The sequence below is a fragment of the Notothenia rossii genome (assembly GCF_949606895.1).
Source record: "Notothenia rossii genome assembly, chromosome: 11".
Taxonomy (NCBI): Eukaryota; Metazoa; Chordata; class Actinopteri; order Perciformes; family Nototheniidae; genus Notothenia; species Notothenia rossii.
Window position 1 is genome coordinate 33,841,981 of NC_136910.1, and position 27,191 is coordinate 33,869,171.

A 27,191-nucleotide genomic window follows, 5' to 3' on the forward strand; every position below is an offset into this window, starting at 1 on the left:
GAGGTCCCAGTGAATGGCCAGTAGGGGGTGCTGCAGATCCACACTCTGAGTCCTCAGAGGAGCACAGTAGTGACGCCTCTGTACACTGCAGCTACTAAACCTGCTCTTATGACGCAGCTTCCTGCCTTTCTGTCCTGCTGTCAAACTGGCACCGTATCTCCTCTAGCAAAGCCTTTTTCTACTTTCACATGATTGACCTATAGATTTATTTTAGGCACTGAAGTTGTAAAATGTTTTTAAAAGAGAAATCACCTTTGTAAATAGTCATTCATGCAAGTTAAATATTTTTTTTTCTTTTATATGATGAAAGTGTATTTTAATACTGACCTTTTGTTTCTATCGGCCAGTGTGTATAGGATGGTTTGAAACGTGTGTTCAAGGAATTATGTGTAAGTAAAGAAAGAAACAGTTGTGGTACAAAAGTCCCTTTATTAGCATGTGTGTTTGTAATTGCTTCAAAATGTGTACATGGATAAACACAGATAGAAAAGTAGAGATTAAGAAAAAGAAACTTGACAGAATAATTTTCCCTTCTACGTTTGTCGTCAAACACGAGGAGATTATATATGAAAGGTGTAACTTTTGAAGTAGGGTTAGGGAAACATGTCTGGTCATATAGTGACCTATAAAACTAGGCCTTGGTAAGATAATGGCAGTCAGTGACTTATGTTTAGTAGCACCTCGTTATAATACATGTTGGATTTTTCACAATCAGGCGGTAATTTTGGCAAAACGAAATGTTGAAATTATGGCTCCAATCTTTATTAAATATTACAACGACACACTCACTGCAGGTCACAAAGTTGTGCTCGTTGAACTACGGCAATAACTGTACAGAAAAAAGGTTTTGTAATTCTACTGCTGGGGGGAGTCTATCTCTGCACGAGTCTTACGAAGGCCTGCACCAGCTGGATGAAGGGCTCCTGGCCCTCGTGGCTGGCTTTAGAGCCCGGGGTGGGGGGCTTGTTCTGGGTGGAGGGGAGCATCCCACTGGCTGGAGACGACGGAGAGCCCCTGCGGAAATGGCGGGAAAGACTTGAAAGAAGAGTGCTCTGAAAGTGGAGAAAATAAAGAAGTAGAATATATTCAGGTTAAAGCTTGTTCCATTTGAAATACAAAGAGAACACATTTTTCTTCATCTAATTTATATTTGATTATTTCACTCAATATTTACATCTTAGAAAACTCGGATCAAAACATATAAAGAGAAACAAAAAGAAAAAATATGACTTTTATTCTATTAATTAAATGATTTAGATCATTGTCAGTGAATGTCTCACCAGTTCCGAGCTGAGCTCCTGTTTGAGCCTCTGTTTGTCCCGGGGGGGGGTGGAGGGGTCTTTGAGGCAGCGCACAGCCTGAGAGATCAGCACGTAGAAACAGTTCTCCATGGTGAACATCAGCAACGACCTGAAGAAGAAAAGGTCCAATAGAAAGCAAAAGTTTAATGTTCATAAAATAGAACTTTAGAAGATTTAGATTTTTGGGGAAATAAAGCTTTCTCAAAACTGACTCGAAGCCATTTTTAATTACGTAACGGTTTTCCCCTAATATTTCAAGCATACTAAGAAGTTTTTGTTCTGATATTTTCTACATTTTATGACTTTCTATGGCTTGTTATCTTTTTTTAAAATGTTCATGACCAAAGCTCCAGCTTCCATTTTGAATGCTGAACGTACGTACCTGCTGCTAGCAAAAAGTATTTTCCAAATAATACTTTCAAGTAGAGTAAGGTTGATTTACTCACTTCAGAGCTTGGATCTCCTCAGATGAGGCCAGGGAGGCGATGCTCTGAGAAACTGGCTCTTTCTTCTTCTCTATCTATGAACAAACCGCAAACGGTCAGATCTGCAGGAGCTCTCAGTGTGGCTGCAGGGGATCAAGAATAAAGCAAACATCTACCTCTCCCAACATGCTCAGGCCCACGTTGATGGTGGCCAGCAGGGTCCCAAACGAAGGGGCCACATCGGGGTCGAACGCTGGCATGGTGAAGCTGAGCACGAACAGGGTCCGATACTCTGCCAGGTCCATGCTCTGACAGAACACAGGAAAATGTCATTGGCTTTAACGCAGAAACATACATTTCAAAATGTGGCACAGTTTCTTGCAATGCTGGTGAAAACACAAAGCTAGCTATCAGGACGTAACAATACATCAGAGCTACTGAGCAGGCTGACCTGGTCCAGCAGTATCTGGCAGCAGTCTGGAGTGAAGCGCTGCAGAGTGGCCAGCGTTTTGCTGAGGATCTTCAGCAGACTGCACTGCACAGCCAGCAGGGCCTTCTGCTCCGCCTCCTCTCTCTCTCCTCCACCGGCCGCCTCTTTAGACGGGGTCTGGGGGGCCCGCTGTGTCCTGGGGAGGGGACCAGGGGGCAACGCTTCGCCATTTTTGGCCTGAAACATACCAAAGCAAACATGAAGCCTTAATATAACACAGCAATTTTACTTGATTATTGGTGGAAGATATAGCAGCTAACAAACGCACAGTGTAAATCATTCTTTATGTCCAAGACAGTGTTATAAGTCACGTCGGTTATCACCCACAATACAAAGGGTAGGATGCGGCAAGGTGTTCTATCACAGCGTTTCTGACCTGGAGGTAGTGGTGGAGCATCTTCTTGCTGTGCAGCAGGTAGGTGCAGGTCTGGCACAGATAGCACAGGTTCACCTGCAGGGGGAGACAGAGAGATGCTGAATACTGAGGCTGAGCTGTATGCTCTGCTGATGTGGAGCTTTTCTGTGGACTAACCTGAACGTCCCACAGCAGTTTGGGCAGATGGAACTGCCACTCCTTGCAGAAGCTGGAGAGCTGCAGCAGGAAGCCCACCGTGTGATCGGCCTCGTCCAAACAGGCCAGGCTCTGCACGGTGCGCACTGCGTTCAGACACTGGGGGGGGGGGAATGCTGTTATTAACAAGGAACACAACAGCTGCTAGATTTACAGCATACAACAGAACAGTTAACTTCACCTACAGAAATCCACAGCAGGTATTTTTTCCTATCTGTCTACAAATGTTTATTATAGTCTGCTCCCTTGATATAAAGTTTTCATATTGCTTAGAGAAAAATATAATTTGTTGTTTTCATTGTTATGAAGTCAAATTAAAGGATTTTCAAATCAATTACCTGTTAACAAGTTAAATAAATGATCATTCATTTCAGTAAATCTGATTACTCCTTACTCACATTATTCTTTCAAATTGGAATTATAATTAAACTACTTTTTGGACAATACAAGTGGTTTGATTAATTGAACTTTTAGATACGGGATTTAGAAATGCCCTTTTCCACTATTCTCTTTATTTGTACATCACATTACATTACATGTCACTTGTTAGGGACACAACAACATGCTGACTGCGGTGGGACTCGAACTAGCTACCCCCTGATTCGAAGTCCAGCACTCTACCCACTGAGCCACAGCCTCCCTTATTATTGCATAAATCAATGTATGCAATAACCCATCCAGTCCTACCTGTAGAATGCGCTCTTGATGAACTCCTACGAAGTCCAGGGCTTCGTTGATGAAGTTGTAGCGCAGCGTCTTGAGCAGACTCTCCATCAGGGACATGCAGAGGCGGTAGACCCCCGGCCAGCAGGCCGAGTCCTGCGACTTCCTGGAGAAACTCTGCAGAGACATATAGTGTTATTTTATGAGTTAGTGTTATGTCAGTATTTTAAAGCAATGCTATAATGTCATTTCTATTACCTGTGATGCTCCGTTTGAAGAGCCCTCGTAGACGCTGAGGAGGGGGAGGCAGATGGTCTGGATGATCCCTGCTCCAGCCACAGCTGCTGCCCCCTGCAGGAGGAATGGAGCAGCGTTCACATTTGACATCTTTAACAAATATGTTTCCATAGACTAATAAGTATTGATTTGAAATACTACATCATTACTTTTTTGATTGTTTTCTATTCACCTCCCAGACAGAATATACAATAAATGTTAAACACTTTTAATACTACAGTATCCTGCTGTTATGGGACATTTTCTGAGGCTTTCAAATATGAAAAGAAATACTTATGAGGCGTTTGTATAGAGAGAGCGAATGCACTTGAAGCTGAGAGCCAGAAACAGCTGATGCAGGTCAGAAGTATTTAGAGACAAACACCAGCCTTATCCTTTCCCCGACACAAGAGAAGTGGGTGTGTGCGTACCTGAGGAGTGCGCGCCAGAGTAAGCAGCAGGTGAAGGGCCGCCTCGCTGAAGTACAGGTTGTGTTTGGATCTCAGGCTGATCTCCACAGCGCTGAGCACAGAGGGGAGCACGGGAACCTTCCTCATCACAGAGACCCAGTGCTCACCGTCTTCATCGCTGCGACACAGCTCCTTCGCTAGGTGCAGCGCTAACACACACACCTGATACAAAGAGAGGAAAAACAATGACTGTCATGTTCACACTGCTGCTGTAGTATAATCTACAGGCGCAGGAAGTTTCATTCCCCAACGGTTTCTACTCTATCACAGTAATGAAAGTAGATGTTTGCAAACAATGGTATGAAGGCATAATGAATACGTTGATTGGCCAAGACATAAACGATTTAGAAATATAGCAACGAAGAGCAATGATCAGATCTATACCTATTGGAAGTCTGAAACATGATCTACAAAAATGATGAGTGTGCACCATGAGCTCACCCCGTCTCTCTGGTCCTTCTGCGGGCTGCGGAAAGAGTCCGTCTCCATGCTGTCTTCGTCCTCCACCCCCTCCCCCACCTGGCTCATGTGCCGGGTGCTGTCGATGAGCGCCAGCGCCTCGTCTTTTACAGTCTCACACACACACAGCAGCAGCTGGGGCAGCTGGGAAATATCTCCACCTGGTTCCCCAAGAAATGAATCATTGAGAAGAACAAACTATAAGACCTCCGATCCCAACAGACCCAAGAAAAGACAGCGCTCTTACCGTTGAGTCCCTGAATCTGCAGCACAGAGATGAGCGCCGAGAAGATCTTGGCTTTGGTTCTCTCCATCATGTGGTGGTCGGCCTGCAGGACGCTCTCCAGGATGAGGGAGAGCGGAGACAGGATGTCCGGAGCTGTGGCAACCACACTGTGGAGAGAGAGCTTATTAAAGAGGAAGGGGGGGGGCATATGTCCGGGCCCTATATCAGTGTTTGAGTGGCTGACAGAGGCAACAGTGGAGGGTTGCTGTGTTGAAAGTACAAAAAGGGTATTTCTAGTGTAATCTAAAATATTTTCAAAGATTGTGTTCCTAAATCACAGAGACACAAAAACATGGTACAATACCAGGGATGCTTTACTTAAAAAATAAAACAAACTCTCTGTCCAATGCAGGAAAACACACCTTCTCCACTGTTTGAGGAGGATGAGCAGCAGAGTGGCCATCATGGACCCGAGACGAAGACAAGGCACAGACATCGGGATGGTCAGCTGGAAGAGACAGGAAGTGTTGAAAAGCAAAGAACAGGGAGAGGAGATACAAACACATATTGCAGGTAAATATGACATGTGTCTTTGAGGACTTACAGCAGCTTTGGTCCCGTCCAGGACGTCCATGAAAAGCTTCAGTTTGGTCGACTCTTCCGTCAGCTGCATCACATCGGACTGAGAACAGAAAATATACCAATAATCATTAGATTTATCTGCACATAACGGTTTGATTACAAATTCTTAATTCTCGAGTGGATTGAAAGGTGCAGGACAATCCCAAAAGAAACTATTTAGGTTGGTATCAGTCTGACCTAACACTCGGTAAGAAAGCAAATAAGAACTAGTTGAATGTTTTGAGGAAATACGCTTATTTGCTTTACATCAAATATGTGATTCAATCCCAACAAATTCAGGGATGTAAAAAACACTCTTGTTGTTTTTGTGGGGCATAAGCAGTAACTTCCTTCTTCCAAAATTGCCCACTGAAAAACCTGCAACAAAGACTGTGTTTGCTGTAACACACATGGGAGGTGGAAAGAATCAGCAGCATCCTCCAGGCAGAGATCAGCATCTGGGTCTCAGTGAGGGAGCCGACCCCCTCCTCCTCCATCTCTGCCACGTGGCACACCAGAGACTTCACATACTGGGACCAGTACTCGTATCGCCGAGCGTTGGAAAACTTCTGGAGCCCATCCTTCAGGGACTGCTCCAGAGACCCACTGTTAATCACACAGAGGCAATTCATATTGAAAATATGAGACGGGAGCTTATTGAAAGTGAGAAACATTGAAAGACTGAATTTACCTGACAACGTAGTAGATCTCCAGGCCGATGATCTTCATGACAAAAGCACACGTCTCCAGGACACACGCCTGTAGAATAAAACTCTTGAGTTGACATATTTCCGCTCTTACTAATAAAAGTATTGTTATTTAATCATTGTAAAAACCGATCCAAATACCTCGGTGGTATCTGAAGGAGGGGCGAGGGTCGCAAAGAGAGGCGTTGTCAAGTGTTCCCAAAACCTCTCTCTGTGTTCACAAAGCACAATATATATGAATTAAACTCCATTATTCCTGCTGGTTTTCTGAATGCTGTATATTGGGTACAGCTGCGATGATTAGTTGATCAATCCATTGACATCACATTTTGTGTTTAGTTATGTTTAATGTAACATTTCGACAATTTGAAAATGAAGATTTTCTAGTGTTTTACATCATAAAACTGATTCGTTTTGGTTTTGGACTGACAAAAGATACATTCAAAAGACCCCCCTGGGATAAACAGATGGACATCCTTAAGACCAAATCAACTGATTTTGATCAATGAATCTAGAAAAGTCATCGGCAGCTTTTTCACAAATGAAGAGTCGTGAGTTGCAGCAGTCATTTTGGAATAACAGTTGATATAATAAAACGTATCGGGACAAAAAGTGGGGTTTTTCCTCTGCTGGCCACAGACTTTACCAACATTGAAAAACTGAACATTTGGGGGGGGGAAAGCGTGCACACAACAGTCACAAGAGGGACACAAATATGTCTTGGGAAAATAGAATAAATATGATTGAGGGTTTGATTGAGTAAAACCACATAAAAAGGATCATTCTTTCCTTCATTCATTTTCTCAAATCTGGCCCTGATGGACTTATAGTGCATATTTCACCCCCTTCGTCCAGAATTTAATGAACACATTTTGATGCAGAAAAGGTAATTGCTTACTTAGTGCGCAGGACAGAGATGGCACTATCTCTGCGGTCCTGCCAGAGGGCGAGCAGGAAGGCCAGCGCTGCTTTGTGGAGCATGGGGGGGCACCAATACTTCCCCTGCTGTTTGGAGTCGATCAGATCCAACACCACATGGAGGCAGCTCCACTCACCAAGCAGAAACTCCTAAAAGGAAACCATATTTTAGATCCAGATGCAGCAATATACACGTAGAGATGCTTCATATATCTCTGCCGTTCCTACCTTTGACCCCTCTGTCCCATCTTTGACTTCCAGGTTGAGGAAAAGCTCGATGAGGCCGGGCTGCGTTTCCACCGCAACCGTGAGGAACTCCAGGATCATCACCTTGATCCTCATGTCTTCTGTCTTGCTCTGCAGCCGAGTGAGGAAGGCGTCCCGGATAGCTACTGCATCGTTGCCCAGGCAAGCGTAGACTGACATGGGAGCCACCTGAAGACAGAAGACACGTTGAATACCGGGAATGTTTGCTGTTCTACAACACGACATCTCCAAAAGTCCAAAATGAACCCCTCACTTACAACAACGATCAGGGTTCCTAGACATTTTCGACAACTGTTTTTTGTGACTTTTCTAACACTCTGGGAAGTCTTGGTGCATAAATGATAAAAGGAGTAAAACAAGAGAACATCTCATTTCAGACAGTTAGTTATCAAACATAAACAATTAATACATTTATGCTAAACAGGATAATAGGTGTATTTATGTTCTCCTTGTAGTCCTCTTTGGGATATCATTACAAATATATACATAAAAAAATATATGATTAAAACATATTTTTGCAAAAATATGGATTTGAAAAATGTGGATATGATCAATTTCATTTATGTTTCCAGGCCTGCAAATAATGATCATGGGAGCCACCTACAAGACAGAATATAAATTGGACTACGGGTATGAACTATGAGTATTTGCTTTTAAAACAGCTGGCAATCAGACGTTGACAATGTGGCTATAATTAAAGATTATGAGCAAATAAGTGCATGTTATATATTTCTGAAGTCTTCTTTGGGATAGGGTTGAATGTAAGACATACGTTCAGGCATGTTTCTTTGTCATGTTTTATTTATACTTTATGTAAAAAATGTGTTTGTATTTTGAAGAAAGTATATGCATAGATAAACTAAGTCAATAGTAGGGATGCTCCCATCGCCAATTTTGGAGCCGATCGCCGGAATCAGTATCGACCGATACCGATCTCCGATCCGATCGAGTGGGCGGGGCCTATGGGGATCTTCCATTTAAAGTGATGTTTAAAACTCAGTTAATGGGGCTCATTCACTGTCGCTTCCAACAACAACCAACATAATGATTACATTCAAATGAAGTATATTATTCAAGTTTACATTAACTCTGGAGAATTACACGGGAGAAATGAGCGGAAGCGCTCTCTCTCTCTCTCTCTCTCTCTCTCTCTCTCTCTCTCTCTCTCTCTCTCTCTCTCTCTCTCTCTCTCTCTCTCTCTCTCTCTCTCTCTCTCTCTCTCTCTCTCTCTCTCTCTCTCTCTCTCTCTCTCTCTCTCTCTCTCTCTCTCTCTCTCTCTCTCTCCTGACAGCCCGTCAGTATCTCATGCAGCTCACTGATCCAGTGAAGAATAAATATATGTATAACTAGTTTAGCTAGTTCCAGAGGTAGATCAAATAGCTACGTGTGTTAGGTCTAACTCTTGTGTGTTTTGCTCCGCTCACCGGTCCGTCACAGCGGGCGGAGCTGCAGGATTTCTGCTTCACACACGTTGCATACTGCTATTTTACTGTCTTTTTCGGACACCTTAAAATACTGCCAGACCGGTGAAGCCATTTTGGCGAGCTTGTTTTGCCGCGCACAGAGAAAAGTCTCATGTATTTTACGTCATGCGATCGGCTCTCCTAATCGGCCTTTATAGAGAGCACCGATCGATCGGCAGAGTGAATATCGGCCGATAACGATCGGAGCAATATAAATGGTAAATACCGTGGCGAGCCTCTTGAGCAGCTGGATGGCGAGGCGGGGCAGCGCTGGGTCGTGTTTGTGGTAAATATACTTGGCCAACACCACGATGAGGTTGTTGCCGTGGCCTCCGTGCTGCGTCAGCGCCTGCTCCAGAGGAGACACCACGTCAGACGGAGGCTTCAGGCGGATCACGTTGTTGGTGACGGAGAAGGCCAGCTTGACCGTCTGGATCAGGATCTGCCCGGGACCCTCGGAGCTGGACAGCATCACAGAGAAAGATCACAAAATATAATAATTGAATTTGCACTGCAACATTTCTTAAATATATCTAATCGCAATTGATTTGGATTAATATTGCAATTCCACATGATTTAAGATATAGCATCTTTATTCTCATTTGCCTTGAGAAATGTAATAAAATAATCATGGTGGGGTATTTTAAGGACCAAATACAGATTTCTTTCTTGGGACTATTGGGATATTTACACAAATACTCAAATCAGGCATAAATGTGTGTGTTTACCTGCTGGGCTGAGCAGCCAGCACCACATCGATGGTGTCCACTCCGACTCCCATGATGTTGACGACCGCCTGTCCAGCCTCAGTGTTGGCCAGGCTGTAGATACACAGAGACTGGAGGGTGGGGGTACTGCAAGAAGGGGACAAACAATTACAGATATACAAGCATTTGAGAAGCAGGGACCAAAAAATTGGTTATCATTTTAGTTTGAAAAAAAGACTTAGACAATGCATTGATTGCTGAAATTGATGAAGATTCATTCGGAAACCATTCATTGGTTCAGCTCAAGAATAATTAAAGACATGTTTATGTATAAGCAAGTATATGGTCCTTGAGCTGAGATAGATTTTTCAGCCACTGCATTAGAAAAAGGTGAAGAACTAACTGTGAAACTAAATGTTTAATGTGAATTAACAAAGGGATCATTAATAACAGAAACCCACAGTTGGGAATCTAGAACTTGTGTTCAAAAGTATTATTCCTAGCAGCCTGTTTGATTTTTCATTCACTGAATTGACATGAAACTGTTCAGAACCTAAACTTATTTCAAAGATTTGAATGTTGAGCTGTTCTCACCTGGCCTGATCCTCTCCCTCTGGACTCAGATTGAGAATGGCATGGATCAGCTCCAAAATAAGACATCCTGCAGAAACACAAAAGAGCTGGAGTTCATTTACATTTTCTTTGACAGTCAGGTCAGACTCTTATTATGAAGTGCCTTACCTATCCTCTCTCTGACCCCGTAGGTGTTGTAACGCCACTTGTGGTAGGTGGGCAGCATCTCCTTCAGCACCAGCAGCACACAGGGGATCAGACCTTTGTTCTGAGTGCTGCCCAGCTGACCCTGAGAGAACACAGATATCACTTGCATCATAGCTTCAGGACATTAAGACCTTTATTTTAGGTAAAAAGGCACCGTTTGAATTCTTAAGGGACGTTAAATAGTTCATATCTATAGGTAAATAACTGTTGTTACCTTGACCAGAGTTGTGATGAGACGCAGGAAGGCGATGGTCACAGCATACTCCCCCTTTGGCTGCTCAATCTGGACCAGCAGGTTGCCGTAGTTTCCTGCCTTCATCCCTTCAGCACTATAAAAACACAATGCATTAATTGTGACCATTCAATTCAATGAGTATGGTTCCATCATGTGTAAAGATTTTCCAGCATCCATTAAGTATGTGATTTGTATTAGTTTTTCCATAAAGTGTTAATATACAAATGATCTGCCGATTATCCCATGGAAAGTTTCCACCCTAAATTTGAGCAGAATTTTGCAAAGCCTAATCAGCACAGAGAGTTGTTTTTACTGTACCTTACACACTGAGCCATGTTGGTCAGAGGGTTGGAGGCAAAGGGGAGGAAACCTGTGTGGTGCAGACTGGACCACACCTGGAGATACAGAACAAAAGATACATCAGATGTGTGCGAATTTAAAAACAATAAAATGCTTTATGTCTCCCAGGATCCCCACCTTCCCAGGCATCCTTGCAGCCAGTACAGAGAGGCAGTTCACACATGAGGCGATCACATCCACTGGAGGGTTGATGACTGATGTTAACCTAACAGATGGTAAACACAAAGAGACTAATACAATCTCATATCAAATAGGCAGTACTCAATCATGTTTTTTAAGGAGGTATGCAAGTGAGTTTACCTCTGCAGCAGCATGTAGATGCGTGAGGTGAGAGGCAGCAGACAGTCGGACACAGTCCAGTCTGTGCTGATGATCTTATGCACCAGATCCAGGACAGGTTTCACACGCACACAGTGGGCGATCACATCTGCAAGAACAGACAGAGAAAAGTTGAATTATGCTGAAACAGTGAGTAGAATTATAATTAAATCAGCTAAATTCAAAATGGAAAATATATATTTAATATTGTATTACGTTTTTTTTTTTTACGGTGTAAGAAAGCAGATTTATGACATTACTTTGTACTCTTATGTTAACTTTAAAGATCATTGGCCATTATATTTCTCATTTTATAAAACGATACCATCCTTTAAATCGCAGGCATAATTACTTCTTTTTTTTCGTCCGCGACGCCATCTGCGATCGATTAACTTGTGGAAAATGATCCTCGCTTTACTACTCTAGTCCCGGACTGGCCATCGGGAGAACCGGGGGGTTTCCCGATGGCCTGGCCTGTTAAGTGGCCTGCCTCGCACAGGGTGACTGGCTGTCTACATCAGTGGTCACCAACCTTTTTAAGCCCAAGACCACCGACCTCGGCCTAGGTGAAAGGCGAGATCTACCTATTGCAGAATTGAGTGAAAAAGACGGCCCAGACAATGCTTCCAATTTGAGGCCTTTTATATAGGCTAATTGCATCTGAATTACTGTTACAATGAAGGCTCCATAATCAGCTCACGGCATATGGGCAGGGGTAAAGTGCTATTGGGGGGCGGACCTCACCTCCTCTAGGGGGGTCCTCAGGAAGATTTTTTTTAAATATTGAAGTTGAAAGCATCAATCTGGTGCACTTTGAGAGCAACATGAAGAGATCTATGGATACCTCTCTCAGCACCCATATGAAACAGAACTGTAAACAGATGTTCTTTTTCTTTATGGATATTTTACAAATCACTCCCCTTTTAAACTGTATTCTTGTTTTACTGCCATATAGTATTTCATACCTGTTTTTTATTTATTCTCTTATTGTTTGTATAACTATAATGATCATATGAAGGTGTGCCGCGGAAATAATCTTTTGAATAATTTGTGACAAAACCGTTCTAAACACTCAGAGAGTCCTTTAGCTCACCTGAGCCCCTCTGACGGGAGAGGACTCTCGTCCAGCTTGTTGTGGAAGCAGCTCCTTATGTCCGTTAGTGCAGCTAGCTAACCAGATGCTAACATCAAGGTCCCCGCTAGCACCGGTCCCTCTCTCTCCCTCCCTCTCTCCCTCTCTCTCTATCACACTAAATGCGCTATTGCCACACACAGAGCCGAGCTTGAATGACACAAGCACACGTGTATTTCCATGCAACTCTCTGATTGGTCTGGTGTCTTGCCTCTGTTGCGTTCACTGAACACGGGAAATTACAGTCCTGCCGATGTCTCTTTTGTCATGATGAGGTTCACGTAAAGCACGGTTAATGTATTATATTATTGAGGTGTCTCAAATATACGTCAATCAAGTGGCACCTGCTAACGGGGTGGTGGATGATAGGTTTATATCTAAAAACATATTTTTTAAACATTATTATTTTTATTTTATTTTTCTTTCTTTTATTACTTTTTTTTTTAACGGTCCGCGATCTACGCCCACCACACTCGCGATCGACCGGTCGATCGCGATCGACTGGTTGGCGACCACTGGTCTACATGATGTGGTGTGCCGCACACAGGGTGACTGGCTGTCCACATGATGTGGTCTGCCGCACACAGGTTGACTGGGTGTCTACATGATGTGGCCTGCCTCACACAGGGTGACTGGCTGTCTACATGATGTGGTCTGCCTCACAGGGGGACTGGCTGTCTACATGATGTGGTCTGCCTCACACAGGGTGACTGGCTGTCTACATGATGTGGTCTGCCTCACAGGGGGACTGGCTGTCTACATGATGTGGTCTGCCTCACACAGGGTGACTGGCTGTCTAGATGATGTGGTCTGCCGCACACAGGGTGACTGGCTGTCTAGATGATGTGGTCTGCCTCACACAGGGTGACTGGCTGTCTACATGATGTGGTCTGCCTCACACAGGGTGACTGGCTGTCTACATGATGTGGTCTGCCTCACACAGGGTGACTGGCTGTCTACATGATGTGGTCTGCCTCACACAGGGTGACTGGCTGTCTACATGATGTGGTCTGCCTCACACATGGTGACTGGCTGTCTACATGATGTGGTCTGCCTCACACAGGGTGACTGGCTGTCTACATGATGTGGTCTGCCTCACACAGGGTGACTGGCTGTCTACATGATGTGGTCTGCCGCACACAGGGTGACTGGCTGTCTACATGATGTGATCTGCCTCACACAGGGTGACTGGCTGTCTACATGATGTGGTCTGCCTCACACAGGGTGACTGGCTGTCTACATGATGTGGTCTGCCGCACACAGGGTGACTGGCTGTCTAGATGATGTGGTCTGCCTCACACAGGGTGACTGGCTGTCTACATGATGTGGTCTGCCTCACACAGGGTGACTGGCTGTCTACATGATGTGGTCTGCCTCACACAGGGTGACTGGCTGTCTACATGATGTGGTCTGCCTCACACAGGGTGACTGGCTGTCTACATGATGTGGCCTGCCTCACACAGGGTGACTGGCTGTCTACATGATGTGGTCTGCCTCACACATGGTGACTGGCTGTCTACATGATGTGGTCTGCCTCACACATGGTGACTGGCTGTCTACATGATGTGGTCTGCCTCACACATGGTGACTGGCTGTCTACATGATGTGGTCTGCCTCACACATGGTGACTGGCTGTCTACATGATGTGGTCTGCCTCACACAGGGTGACTGGCTGTCTACATGATGTGGCCTGGCGAGGTAAAGGACTCTGAGTCTTTAGATAGTTAACTTAGTCTAAGCTCTCAGTGGGTCTCAAACGGTTTGGTCACCATTTATGTAAACACATATTTCCGTTTGAGGGGGGAGTGATTAGTAAAATATGCATGAATAAAAAATAAAAAGTTAACTAGGTGAAAAAAAAGTAACTTTTAAAACTTGTTGAGAGCTAAAACTAGTCTTTACTGCTGCCTCAAAGAGGAGAAGGGAGGAGAGGAGGGAGACAGGAGAGGCTGATTCAGGAGCACAGACACACTCACAACTATAAATGAACCAAAAACAAATAAATAAGCAAGTTTCAGTGTTTTTTCATATTGGAAATGGTATGTTATTGGTTATGGCCATGATTTTATGATTATTGAAATGTATACAGTTCTGTTTCATATAGGTGTTCCCATATATCTAGTCTCTTTATTTTCCCTTCAAAGTGCACCAGATTGATGCATTTAACTCCAACATTTAAAAATAAAAATCTTACCGGGGGAGCATGCCCCCGGACCCCCCTAGAGGATTTGAGGTCCACCCCCACTTAAAATCACATTGATAGGTTCCTAAATACATTTACCATTTTTTTTAAATACCATGTCCATATGTATATTTGTGGGTAGTAGATTTAAACTATAGGGCTATCACTATGGGCCCTGCCTGTACCTGTTTGCTCTGCCATCGAGTGAGGGGTCTGCTAACAAGCGACCAACAGAAAGGTTAATGTTGTTGCACGTCACAAAGGAAAAGATTCCTCCCCCCCCCCCCCCCCAAGTATATTTCAGATCTGTGGGAAACACTGGATGATACACAAATAGGAATAATAGAAACAAATGTGCTTAATATATAGAAAACGCAATAGAATGGAACACGGCTACCGATGATGAAGATATTTCTTGAGAAAAAAATAAATGATAAAATATCCTTAAATACATATTCAATATCTGCTTCTATGAATCAATGAATACCTGCGGTTGAAACAACATGGAGCAGCATCTCCACCTCGCAGGTGAAGAGAGTCCAGGAGCTGTAGGAGTGATCCCAGCGCACCACGTAGCCCTGCTCCCCCGCGATCATCACCTGGCCCAGAACCCCCTGCGGCATCCACAGGTTAGTCTGCCCTGTGCCTGGAGATCAGGACAATAATTGTTATGATGGAGGAACATCCATGAGGAGAAAACTATAAATGGACGATATGAAGAACATGAAATATCACACGACTTCTGATCAAATATCTTCTACCAATTAAATCATTTCTTTGATTGAAGCTAGGGCTGCAACAAACGACTAATTTGATAATCGATTAATCTATCGATTAATTAAACGATTAATCGATTATTCGGATCGTTAAGGTTTTAATTGTACTACTACTTATATCGATACTGCTTATCGATCCGGTCCTTTTAACGATAGTATTAACGGTTCTTTTGACAAGAAATTAGGTAAACTAGCTAAGCAAATTGTGAACAAAACTAACATTGCTTTTTATTTTTAATTAAATGCATAATATTTCACATCAAAAGAAACAATGTTTTAACAAATCATATTAAATAATGTGATGACAGAACTGTAAACAGAATAGCTGAAACTTTAACAAAATAAATAACTCAGTTACCTCTAATCATTAACCCATGTTTGTATAACTGAGTTAACTCCGTGTGTTGCTGATAGCATACATAACACCTGACGTGGAAACGTTACTCGTGGATGGGGCTACAGAGCTACTAGAAAGACAGTCGAACCCGGTGCATTCCTCCGTCTGAATGTGGTGCACTTTTGCTAAATGTTTAGACAAATTGCTCGCGTTACCGCCCTTACATGCTAAACTCTTATTGCACTTTTGGTAACGAGCATTGTCCACATCGAGACTGCTAAAGTTTAACCACACCTCGGAGCGCGTTCTCTCCGCCATCTCCTCCGTGTGTGTGTGTTGCATGCATGTAGCAGCTGCGTGTGTGTGTGTAAACTGCCCCGCCCCCTCGCAAGCAGGCGGGGGAGAGATCTCTCGTCTGAATTGGGAAGATCGAAAATACATTATAGACGCATTTTGTAGTCATATTGCATATTAGAAACGAGTTGGCGACACTAAGACTGCGATATAATGTTTATGTAGCAATAATACATATGACATATGTTTTAAATGTCTCCTGTACCGATAAAAAAGAGCGATAACGTTGGAGCTTAACGGGGTGTAGAACACATGTGATGACGTCACCAACGAATCGACGACTGAATTAGTTGCCAACTAATTTGGTAATCGATTTTAATCGATTAAGTCGATTAGTTGTTGCACCCCTAATTGAAGCAATAATCATTTATGTGGCTTTAAAGGCTCAAATCTAATTGTAAAAATATCTACTCGTAGTTGTACGTTTGGAAAAAGAAAAGTAGCATAATGCAGCCTTTAAAACCAGAAAAGAACACTTATATTACGGTATCTAAAACGATAGCTAGTCATAAAATGATAGCTAGTCAAAATATGGATATAGTAATGATATATTGCCCAGCCTTACTTATTAGTATGTCTTATGCAAATATGCATCAACAATTCAACATTCTTGTGCACACTGGCTTTCCCGAATAAAAAATGTTGGGCTCCGGATATTCGATAATAATCAGCAACGAACCGCTTCGACACGTGTATTTCGGTTTATTCACGGCATTATTTTATTTTATTATTGCGTTTGTTACTTTCGATGCAGTTGTATATATGTCTTAAAGAGCCTGTGACACGATTTTCCCCCATCATCCAAACCCATCAATTTGAGTAAATATTGTCCCCTTGAAAACCGATACTGAACTGATTTTGGATATTTGTACTTTGATAACCATTAATCTGCCCTTCAATGTTGACCATTTCCTGGATCTTCTTGGGGATTCTTCAAATCCCGCCAAATTATGGGTGACGTCAATGCGGGCACAGCGCTCCAGCTGCACCGTTCAGGATCCCAGCATCTGCATGTAAACGCACGATGGCGCACACAGCAGCAAGCTCAGACAGCGATGACAGTTTAATTTTGAACGTGTCTGAGAGCTTATATGAGGCTGAAGGATCGCTTTATTTTGTATCTGTTAGAAGTTTAGGAATTAGGTGCGTCAATATGGGCGATCATACGGTCATCTAGCCAGTGGTGGACTGGGACTAAAAATCAGCCCGGGACTCCCGACCGGCCCACTTCGGTACAACTAGTAAATTGTTAACGGGGGGAGTGGGGGATGTGCTAGTGACTTATCCGACCGGCCCAATTCGGTACCGGCCCATCGGGATTCGTCCCGATGGCCAGTCCGCCACTGCACCCAGCCCAGCCCACGTAAACTGTCAACGGGGGGAGCCTCGCTGCGGGGAAACGGTGGACCTAGTGTCCCGATCGGACTGGGAATAATAATAATAATAATAATAATAATAATAATAATCCGTGCATTTTATCCATTAATTTCCCCAACATTGTGGTAAAAAAAAAACACACGTTTAATCCATGTTGGTGTACTACTACATCCAGTGGTGTAGTGGAGATGTTTAACTGGGTGGACGGGGTGGTGGGTGGATGGGAGACACTATGGACGCGCTCGTGAACTGTCAACGGGGGGGGGGGGGGGGGGGGGGGGCTTGGGGACCTCTGTGTCGCCTGTCAGCGCAATTTACATGATGCCGTTTAGACAATATAATAATAAAGGGCGGTGCCGGCTGTCAGCGAACCGATCCGGCCTTTCTGCGCGACTATCACTCAAATGCGGGACATAGTCTCAATGTGTGGGACGCGGGACAAATAATAAAAATGCTGTGTGTGCAGTCCCGCACAGTGCGGGACACCTGGTCACCCTACACACACAGTTCTGCCCCTCACACACACACGCTTCAAATCAAGTTGCATAAATGATTGAGCTACGTTTTTATTATAATTACTGTGAAATCTGCCTATTATGTTGTCGTCATTATTACAACAAACACACACTTGCAACTGATAACACTGGCAATGATTTTAGATGTATTAGACTATTAAAAAAAAAAATCATGCTTCAAATAAGTGGGGATACGGCGTACCCCCGCGTCCAACGCCCACTACACCACTGACTGCAACTACAAAAAGCTAAGGTTTGTTTTCTCATCAGGAAATGCAGACCGGCTCAAACAAAAGATTTTTAAATCATCATCCTCACGATCATTTAATGTATCATATGTTCGCCGAATTGACAAGAAAGCACTAATAAATGTAGTTTCATCCACTTGAGTTTACAAAAATAATCGATTTGTTTTTATATCACATCCGACGGGAGGAAATTCAGCAGCTCTCACTACTGATTTTTAATCCTAATTTAATCATCATCTTCACCACGATCATTTATGTTTATGTTCGCCGAATTGACATGAAAGCACTGACAAATATGAATATACTGTAGTCAACTTCATTAAAACGTTATTAACGTGCCTAAACTCAGTAATTCACCATTTCTACGCATGACAACACACTTTGTCCGTGTTTGGCTCTCTCTCCGCACAGTGAAGCGTTCCCGCATTGACGTCACTTCCGGCTTCCCCCAAAACCTCAAAATGAGTCGAAGGAATTTTCCCGCGATGTTCGAAATTATTGATATTTATCGGAACGGTATCGCTTTTTCTTTTTTAAACTGACGGTTCGAGATTACTAGTAGCCCACTATTTCATTGCACAACAGTTGTTGGGTTCGTGTCACAGGCTCTTTAAGTGTAATTTGGCTTGGCATTCTATTTTGTATGGACATGCTTTTATTTTGAAGGAGAGTTAGCGCAGTTGACAGGAAGTGGTTGTTGCTATGGAAACAACGTGACGGAGATTAATGGAGAAAAAGTCATATCTACATATAAAGACGGAGAAAGTAAACTATAAAGTTTATGGTTAAGTGTTAGCACCCCCCGAAGAGGCACAAGCTCTTACGTTGATATTGGAGATTTCAATCAATGAAAAAAAAAAAACGAATAACAAAATTGAAACCCGAATAGTACTCCAACGAAAGAATATTCGGGTACAGCCCTAGTGCACACATCATTTTTTATCTGAATTTCAAACTAAGAGTAGAAACCAGGAAAACGAACCGAGTGGGTAGAGCAGTTTCGGTGTTTGTCTTCTCCACAGCGTCTTATCATCTTTCGAGATTACGTCATTTGGTTTATGTTTGTAAACTTGTGTGTAGTAGGACATCTTATCCAAAAAGTTGTACACCTGTGAATAAGATAGGGATAAAACATTGTTAAACCATTAATATCATGCAAGTGTGTGTGTGTGTGTGTGTGTGTGTGTGTGTGTGTGTGTGTGTGTGTGTGTGTGTGTGTGTGTGTGTGTGTGTGTGTGTGTAAAAGCTACCTTTTTCACAGTGGACTTGTTTGACAGAAGTGCAGTTAGAAGCTGTAACAGAGGTCCAATTTTGTGAGGGAACATCCCGACTGCACTGTCCAGAATCATTCCCAGTCCCATGTTTGGTTTCTGGATAAAACATTAAACAAACAGGAAACATTATCATCACAAAACATTATATCTGATTTTAACTCAAAAGAATCCCCTTTTTCCATATTCTCACCATTTCCCAAAACACTTCTGCCAGATTTGGAGCAGAGAGCACTTCACAGGCAGCATCGATGAGGTGGGAGCACTGAGCCGCCTGACCACCAGTCTGTCACATGCATTAAGAAAAAGCAAGTTAACAATATGACTGAGTGAAGAACGTTTATCATTGCCTATATAGCACTATATAAATAACATGTATAATTATTATTATATGTAAAATCAGAATGCATACCTGTAGGCTTTCCTCCTCAAAAGAAGTGACCACAAACGAGAGGAGACCGTAGATACACATCTTTGCTGTGATTGCTGTGACCTAAAGAGAAACAGTTCACAGACTACATTTTAATTGTACATCTACATATGAGAATAAATGTTGGTGTGTGTGTTTGGTAGGGATGGGTACCGACTCGAGTAATAATGTTTTGTTTGTTGTTGCCTTTTTTGTGTTTGAGCACTGTCCTCATAATGTATAGCTGTATTTGTAATTATGTCTGTCTTGGTAAATCTATAACAAAAACTAAACGGGAACAAATAAAACATATAATGCCTTAGTGTATCACGTTTTCCAAAATATATGGCAGTTATTACACACTTGATACCATGTGTACAAATCAAGGAAAGCCTAAAACAAAAGTCCTTTATTCTAAAGTCGAATTTTGATTTAATAATAACAATTTAAAGGGAATCAGGAATAAGGATAATTGTTACACTCTTTATAGAGAGACTGTTTCACTATCATTCAAAGCAGAGGTGGAAGAAGTATTCAGATCGTGTAGAAGTAGAAGTACCAGAGTGTAGGAATACTTTGTTAAAAGTTAAATTCCTGCATTCAGAATGTTACTCAAGTAAAAGTAGAAGTATTAGCATCAAAATATAATTTAAGTACCAAAAGTAAAAGGACTCATTATATAGATTGGCCTATATGTTCTGATTATAATTATTGATGCATTAAAGTGTTATCAAAGCTGGTAAAGGTAACTACATTTAGTTGTTGATTATATGTCCCATAATTAATCAAAATCTGAGAAGTAACTAAAGGTATTAGTGGAGTAAAAGTACACCATTTACCTCTGAATTGCAGAGGGGTAGAAGTACAAAGTCGCAAAACAATTGAAATACTTAAGTAAAGTAATAGTTCCTCAACATTTTTCTTGAGTACAGTATTTACAGTGGAGGAAATAAGTATTTCATCCCTTGCACATTTTGTTAGTTTGCCCACTTACCCAAGAAATGAACAGTCTATAATTGTAATGGTAGGTTTATTTTAACAGTGAGAGTAAGAATATCAAAAAGAGAATCCAGAAATGTACATTATATAAAAGATAAAAAGTGGATATGCATTTAACTGAGAGAAATAAGTATTTGATCCGCTTGCAGAACATGTGTTAGGACTTGGTAGAGAAACCCTTGTTGGACACACAGAGGTCAGACGCTGGTCTCCAGGTCTGTGCACATCTCAGGAAGGACGTTGGTCCACTTTTCTCTGAAGATCCTCTCCAAATCCTTCAGGTGTTGAGGCTGATGCTTGGCCTCTGGGAGCTTCAGCTCCCCAAAGCAGAATGTTTCCACCTCCATGCTGACGGGGGAGATGGTGTTCTGGGGTTATAGTCAGCATCTCTCTTCTTCCAAACACGGCGTGTCGAGTTGATGCCAAAGATCTCGATGTTGGTCTCATCTGACCACATCCTCTCCTCCCAAGCCTTCTCTGAATCCTTCAGAGGTTTGTTGTCAAACTTCAGACGGGCCTCTCATGTTCCTCTTGAGCAGGGGGCCTTCAGGCGCTGCAGGACTTGATCCATTATGGTGTAGTGTGATACCAATAGTTTTCTAGGTGACTGTGCTCCCAGCTGCCTTGAGATCATTAACAAGTTCCTCCTGTGTAGTTCTGACCCCTCACCTTTCTCCTGATCATCAAAACCCCACGGGGCCAGATCTTGTGTGGAGGCCCAGACCGAGGGTGACTGATGCTCATGCTGTCTTTCTTCCATTTCTGAATAATGACACCAACAGTTGTCACCTCCTCACCGAGCTGCTCTCTGATGGTCTTGTAGCCAGTCCCAGCCTTGTGGAGGTCTACAGTCTGGTCCCTGAGGTCCTTAGACAGCTCTTTAGTCTGGCCCATGTTGGAGAGGTTGGAATATGATTGATTGATTATGTGGACAGGTGTCTTTTATACAGGTAACTAGTTGATGTTAGGAGTACTTTCCTAAAGGAAATTGACTTATGTAACCGGTCTGTGGGAGACAGAATCCTTGTTGGTTGCAAGGGGATCAAATACTTATTTCAAACAATTAAATACAAATCAATCTTTATCTTTTTTTATAATGTCAATTTCTGGATTTTCTTTTTGATGTTCTTACTCTCACTGTTAAAATAAACCTACCATTACAATTATAGACTGTTCCTTTCTTTGTACGTGGGTAAACTTACAAAATCGGCAAGGGATCAAATACTTATTTCCTCCACTCATGTGAATCTACTTGGTTCCTTTACAACACTGATTCAAAGTTAGTTATTTTTCCTCCTTCTAGAGAACTTTTAAATTGATTTGTATACTTGGTGTGTCCTCTTACATTATTTCCTGACACGCCGAGGCCCTTCAGCATGGTTGAGATGTACTTGAACACCTCGAGCTGCAGGGCAGTGTTTCCGATCCTCCTGATGACGGGGCTGGACTCTTCTGGTCGCAGTGTGTGTCTCAGCAGAACCCAGGCCAGCAGCACCGGCCCGTGGTGAGGGATGTCTCCGAACGTCAACAGCAGCTGATCCATCCCCTGGGGGAAACACAGGAAATATGGAGGTTCAGACATTGAGTATTACAGCTCTACTGTTATACTACATAAAAGTTGATGTCTTTTTTTATTTGGATGCCTGGGCCCAACCTTGATGACGTCTGCAGCGCTGGAGAACTGATGCTGCTCTGTGCACTCCTCCAGGGCACACTTGTGCAGAAAGTCTATGTCCATTCCTTCCACCAGGATTAGGGAGCTAAAATATCTGCAAAATAGAGAAACATAGATGATATTAAAGAAAAAACACAACAAATGTACTCATATCGGTTGATATATTCTTAAGCAGATGTATTGGATCTGTGTTCATGGAAGCTAAGGCAGAAAATAAAATAAATGTCTTAATCAAAACATTTGGGTATATTTAGAAACAAGGCTGATTGATTTGTCACCCAGATTATGAAATAGGGAAGAACCAATACAATTTTGGAAACTAATCACAGGGTGCACGTACAAAATATTTTTCATTTTCATTAGCACTGCGAGATTGGCCATTTGTCTTTGGGGGTCAGCCCTCTCCTATTTTTTTCAGTATATTTTAATATCTTAGCTTCATTTTTTAACCCAACAGTAATACCATTTGTCTTTGGGCACAGGATAAATGAAACACAAACTTCACACAGAGACTTTGAGGTGCTCTTACCCAATGCGGTCGACCAGGGCGTCCATGCTTTTATCTACAAGATGTCTGTTGGTCTGCCTCAAACCGAAGCCTTGCTCTTTGAACATTTTGGTGAAGCTCAGCAAGTCGGACGGGCTCATCTCAAAGTATGCGTAGTATAGGAAGATGATCTCAAGCAGAAGAGACTGTTCCCTCAGACACTGCAGGAACCAGTGGGACACCTGCCTCTCCGTCTAAACATTTAATACAATTAAAAAACATGTTGCATCCTCTGATGGACCAATGTTAACATCTCTTCCAAATCGTGCTTGAGTTATATCTGAATAATATGTGATATTTATTTAAATTATATCTAGCTTATAGTATAATGGTATTCATCAGATATGAAACAAATAATCACCATGAGGTTTCCGTGAGTTTCCCATGTTGGTGCTTCTGCTTTGAAGAGGTTTTCAAACTGTGACTTATACTTGCTCACCAGGTCCTTCTCCAATTTATTCACACAGTTACTGTACTCAGCCTGAACAAATCAAAACAAACCCAGAATTATTTGACACAAGCAAAGATAAACAACTACATCTTTAGGGAGAAATGCACAATGTGACCCAAATACAGCTGACACTCACTCTGTAGGGATGCCGCTCATCCTGAAAGTATGTCAGCAATAGTAGGACACATCTGAGCAGACACATGCGCTCCTCGTAATAATAGTCAGCCACCTGTAGATACACACAGTCATAATTATTGCACTAAATATGGAAGTAATTCAGTTATGTGTAAATGTCTGCAGATCTGTGTACTAACCTTAAGCAGCAGTGACTGGCTTTGTCGCTCATCTTTGAAAACAACCTGTATACAAAGATATGTCAGCCACCATCTGAATATCTTTTATATTAAAAAGGTCCAATGTCATGGCCATTTCTACTGATCATAATTCCATTGTTGAGGTCTACTAGAATAGATTGACATTGTTTTGAATTTTGACTTGAACCGTTTCTTATAGATACTGTCTTTTTACGTTAGTGAGCCGGATCATTTGGCTCGGCTCTCTTAAAGCGCCGGCTGTTTCAGCTCCCAAACGGCTCTTCATGTTACCACAATTTACCACGGACCCTCAGTTTCACCGCTGTGAAGCTCTGGTGCTCGCAGCTGACGCGCGTGCTCCACTAAACCCCCCCCCCCCCGCGCTCTTCGCGTCCATTGCTGTTTCTCATAAAATATGGAGACTGTAGTTATTCTTTGCATAAGTAATGCAGCAGTAAATCCCAGGTCTAAAAAAACACTATCACTGACAACATTAGTGGGCTATACATTGATTACAGAGTAACTTTGACACAAAATGTGCTGCAATGTAATCATATTGGACAGTTATATGCCAATGTACGTCCACAAACGATTAAAACAATTGCTGCCCTTAATCTCAGACCCAACAACATTGGAAAACACCAAAGATCCCCTTTAACAACTGGGTAATACATGTATTTAAATTAAAATATCATTTTCTGTAAAAACTGCATATGACGTTTTGGTAGGATTTCACACAAGATTTCAGGATTCATTTCCAATAAAAAAAAGGACCTTTAACGAATCACGAGTTCCTCTGTAGTCCTCCTGTAGGTAGCACTGTAAAAGCTGCACACTCTGGTGCTCATCAAGACACTGCAAAAATGATAAACAAATGGCAAATAAATGCACCAGCAAATGACGACAGTGAATCACATCATTTACGTAACAGAATTGTTTCGGCTCTAACCAATAGTTTACTGATCCTCAGACCAAAATCCTTCAATGGTTGTGCAACATCTTTGTCCTCTTTCACTTTCCCAGCAGAGGACGAGCTAGAACAAGAGATGATGATAACTATCCTTTCTGTTGTTACGAAGTGTTGATTTTATGTAAGGATCAAAAAGAATTACAACATACCTGGGTGGCTTGTAATAACATAGACCTTGATGCAGTCTGTCCCAGTGTCTGTCGAGCTCTGCCTCTATCTGAGCCTGTCAAACATTTCATGATAAGCATAAAATCGCTTCTCATTTTATGTACCGTCGCTTATTACAAATGCAAAAATCGAAGTGCTGACAGGAGCCTTTGAAACCTCCTCAAGACAATACTTTAATTGTTTTAACTGTTTGGTAGAAGAACACTCTTGAATATATACTGTACAGTGGAAGGTTTGGCAAAAAATACATACCGGCTCTCGCAATGCAGATCTTCCCAGCAATATGGTATGTAATTCTCGACTGCTCCTAAAAGAAAAATGATTATATATTTTAGTAAATACATTAATGTATATTACAAAAAGGCAAGGCAAGCTTATTTATATAGCACCTTTCAAGACAAGGCAATTCAAAATGCTTTACAAAAAGGAAAGAAGGAAAAAGGTGTGTTCCGCCTTAATAAGGGCAACGACACATGTATTTGTATGTATTCATCAACATGTCCATACATTTGTAAACTGTAGTGACATAGGTGGGTTGAAAAGGACTTGAAAGGTAGGTGTTTCAAAACAAATGGTCAGATTATATTTGTTTTAATACTGCACAGCTGTTCCACTTCTATTCATACATACTGTATATTTGTTCACAGTAATTTGTTGATATACTTTTCATATTTCCTTTCATGTGTAGTTACATTTCACAACTTCAGATTTGTACTTTATATTTCACTAACTATGTTAATGTATCACCAGTATACAGCAAAGCTGAAAACCTACTTGACAATAAACCATAATCTGATTCTGATGTCATAAAACTGGTGTTAATATAGTTTATTGTTAGAATCACCAAATATGTAATCAAGGTATATATATATATATATATATATAGATGGATACTTTATTCATCTTAAATTGGGAAATGTTTGGGAAATTATCACAGCAGTTACAGGTCAAGCATTACACAACATTTAAAATGTTTAGTAAGATACAAATATAATAAAATAAAAAAGAAACATTAGCAAATGTATACATATTCACAGTAGGAAAATAAATGTATCTCTAGATTACTAAATAATACCCAATATATACATCAGTATTTGATCTGTCAAGTATTCAAATTAGGTACTTGACAGATCAAAGCATTTTATCCGATATCAGAATCCGATAAAAAAAATAGCTTCAACAGTATAAATAGTGTAGAAATCTAACAATTGACATTATACATTGAATATTTTACTATTTTACTATCACATTAGTCATTGTCCTGTCTATGCAAACACTAACGCTGTTAGCCTCTTTCCTTTTGTCATAACTATTCCTTTTAACCGTAACATAGAAACTTGAGTCTGATGCTCAAATTAAACTTTATTTATTAGAGTTTATGGTTTAAGAGTGAACTTCCCAGACATGCTGTTGTTGTCATGCGGCTGACACACGCTGAAAAGCCATTCAAATGTTCAACTGCTAGCACATGCTAAGCTAAGTTAGCATGGCGCTAACAACTCAAAAGGAACACACCGAAAAATATAAATTCCACCAACAATATGGTTTGTTAAACGGACATATTCTGTAGAATTTTTTTCTCGCTGGGACGTTTTTATAAACTATTTAAACAATAACGCAGACGTTAGCTAAAGTTGGCTGCTAACTGCCTACCTGACGCTCATCTCGGATTCCGCCATCTTCACTCCTGACCTGCGATTGGTTGTTGTGCTGGGTCGTCATTACGGTCGTCACCAACTCCTTCTTCGATAATATTTTCTGGAGTTACCAGAATACAAACACTGCCATCTTGTGGAGAGAAATAATATTGAAGTACGACGATTTCCAAACGCATCATTAAATTCTCTTAAATTAACACATTTAACACAAATTATAAGACATCGTTTCTCCTAAATTAAGAAAAAAGTAGGTTAATACTTAGAGGCTCCTCTAAAACCTTTATTAGAACATGGGAACACTTTCAGGACGTGCATGACTCCTTACCGGATCCAATCGTTCTTATTATACATCCATGGATCCATGGATGAATTAAGAATACAATGGGATTCCTGGGTGCGATAGTACAGCAGTCAGTGCTTCATTTTTGGCTTAATTGAGTGTTCGTGCATGTGTTATTCACGTATTTTACTGAACTGAATTATAATATTAATAAAAACTTACAAAAAACACCATATACAGGGAAAGTAGGTAGGTAGGTGCTGTACCATCA

The 27,191-nt window shown here is 41.8% G+C and overlaps 2 protein-coding genes across 9 annotated transcripts in view; one reads left to right on the forward strand and one right to left on the reverse strand.

The window, feature by feature from the left end:
* cdk5rap2 (CDK5 regulatory subunit associated protein 2) overlaps positions 1 to 422 on the forward strand; it is a 39,091-nt gene extending 38,669 nt beyond the window's left edge. For all 8 annotated transcript variants that reach the window (XM_079658238.1, XM_079658243.1, XM_079658240.1 and 5 more), the window contains one exon: positions 1 to 422. In XM_079658238.1, the coding sequence (XP_079514364.1) occupies positions 1 to 98 (98 nt within the window). In that variant the 3' untranslated portion in view covers positions 99 to 422.
* On the reverse strand, positions 410 to 26,737 carry nup188 (nucleoporin 188). The gene is made up of 43 exons (XM_079658249.1): positions 26,636 to 26,737; positions 25,235 to 25,289; positions 24,964 to 25,037; positions 24,794 to 24,878; positions 24,619 to 24,699; positions 23,845 to 23,889; positions 23,667 to 23,759; positions 23,441 to 23,560; positions 23,062 to 23,273; positions 22,512 to 22,626; positions 22,203 to 22,403; positions 19,862 to 19,942; positions 19,643 to 19,735; positions 19,429 to 19,548; positions 19,161 to 19,287; positions 15,059 to 15,217; positions 11,240 to 11,366; positions 11,057 to 11,144; positions 10,898 to 10,974; positions 10,559 to 10,673; positions 10,306 to 10,426; positions 10,159 to 10,225; positions 9,586 to 9,711; positions 9,084 to 9,318; positions 7,356 to 7,562; positions 7,108 to 7,277; positions 6,351 to 6,420; positions 6,194 to 6,261; positions 5,913 to 6,108; positions 5,486 to 5,563; positions 5,304 to 5,389; positions 4,903 to 5,048; positions 4,638 to 4,816; positions 4,158 to 4,358; positions 3,709 to 3,801; positions 3,475 to 3,627; positions 2,749 to 2,886; positions 2,593 to 2,667; positions 2,178 to 2,393; positions 1,903 to 2,034; positions 1,748 to 1,821; positions 1,281 to 1,410; positions 410 to 1,052 (listed from the first exon to the last, which is right to left on the reverse strand). The coding sequence occupies exons 1-43, from the start codon at positions 26,659 to 26,661 to the stop codon at positions 873 to 875; spliced, it is 5,235 nt and encodes a 1,744-aa protein (XP_079514375.1). The 5' UTR covers positions 26,662 to 26,737; the 3' UTR covers positions 410 to 872.
* Between the last annotated feature and the right edge of the window lie 454 nt (positions 26,738 to 27,191).

Excerpts from the sequence above, each read along its gene's own strand:
- nup188 (XM_079658249.1), bottom strand. The coding sequence starts at position 26,661 with ATGGCGGAATCCGAGATGAGCGTCAG. Across the intron at positions 10,674-10,897 it reads AACATGGCTCAGTGTGTAAG|TGCTGAAGGGATGAAGGCAG; the intron begins GTACAGTAAAAA and ends GTGTTTTTATAG. Across the intron at positions 6,262-6,350 it reads CTCCTTCAGATACCACCGAG|GCGTGTGTCCTGGAGACGTG; the intron begins GTATTTGGATCG and ends TTTATTCTACAG.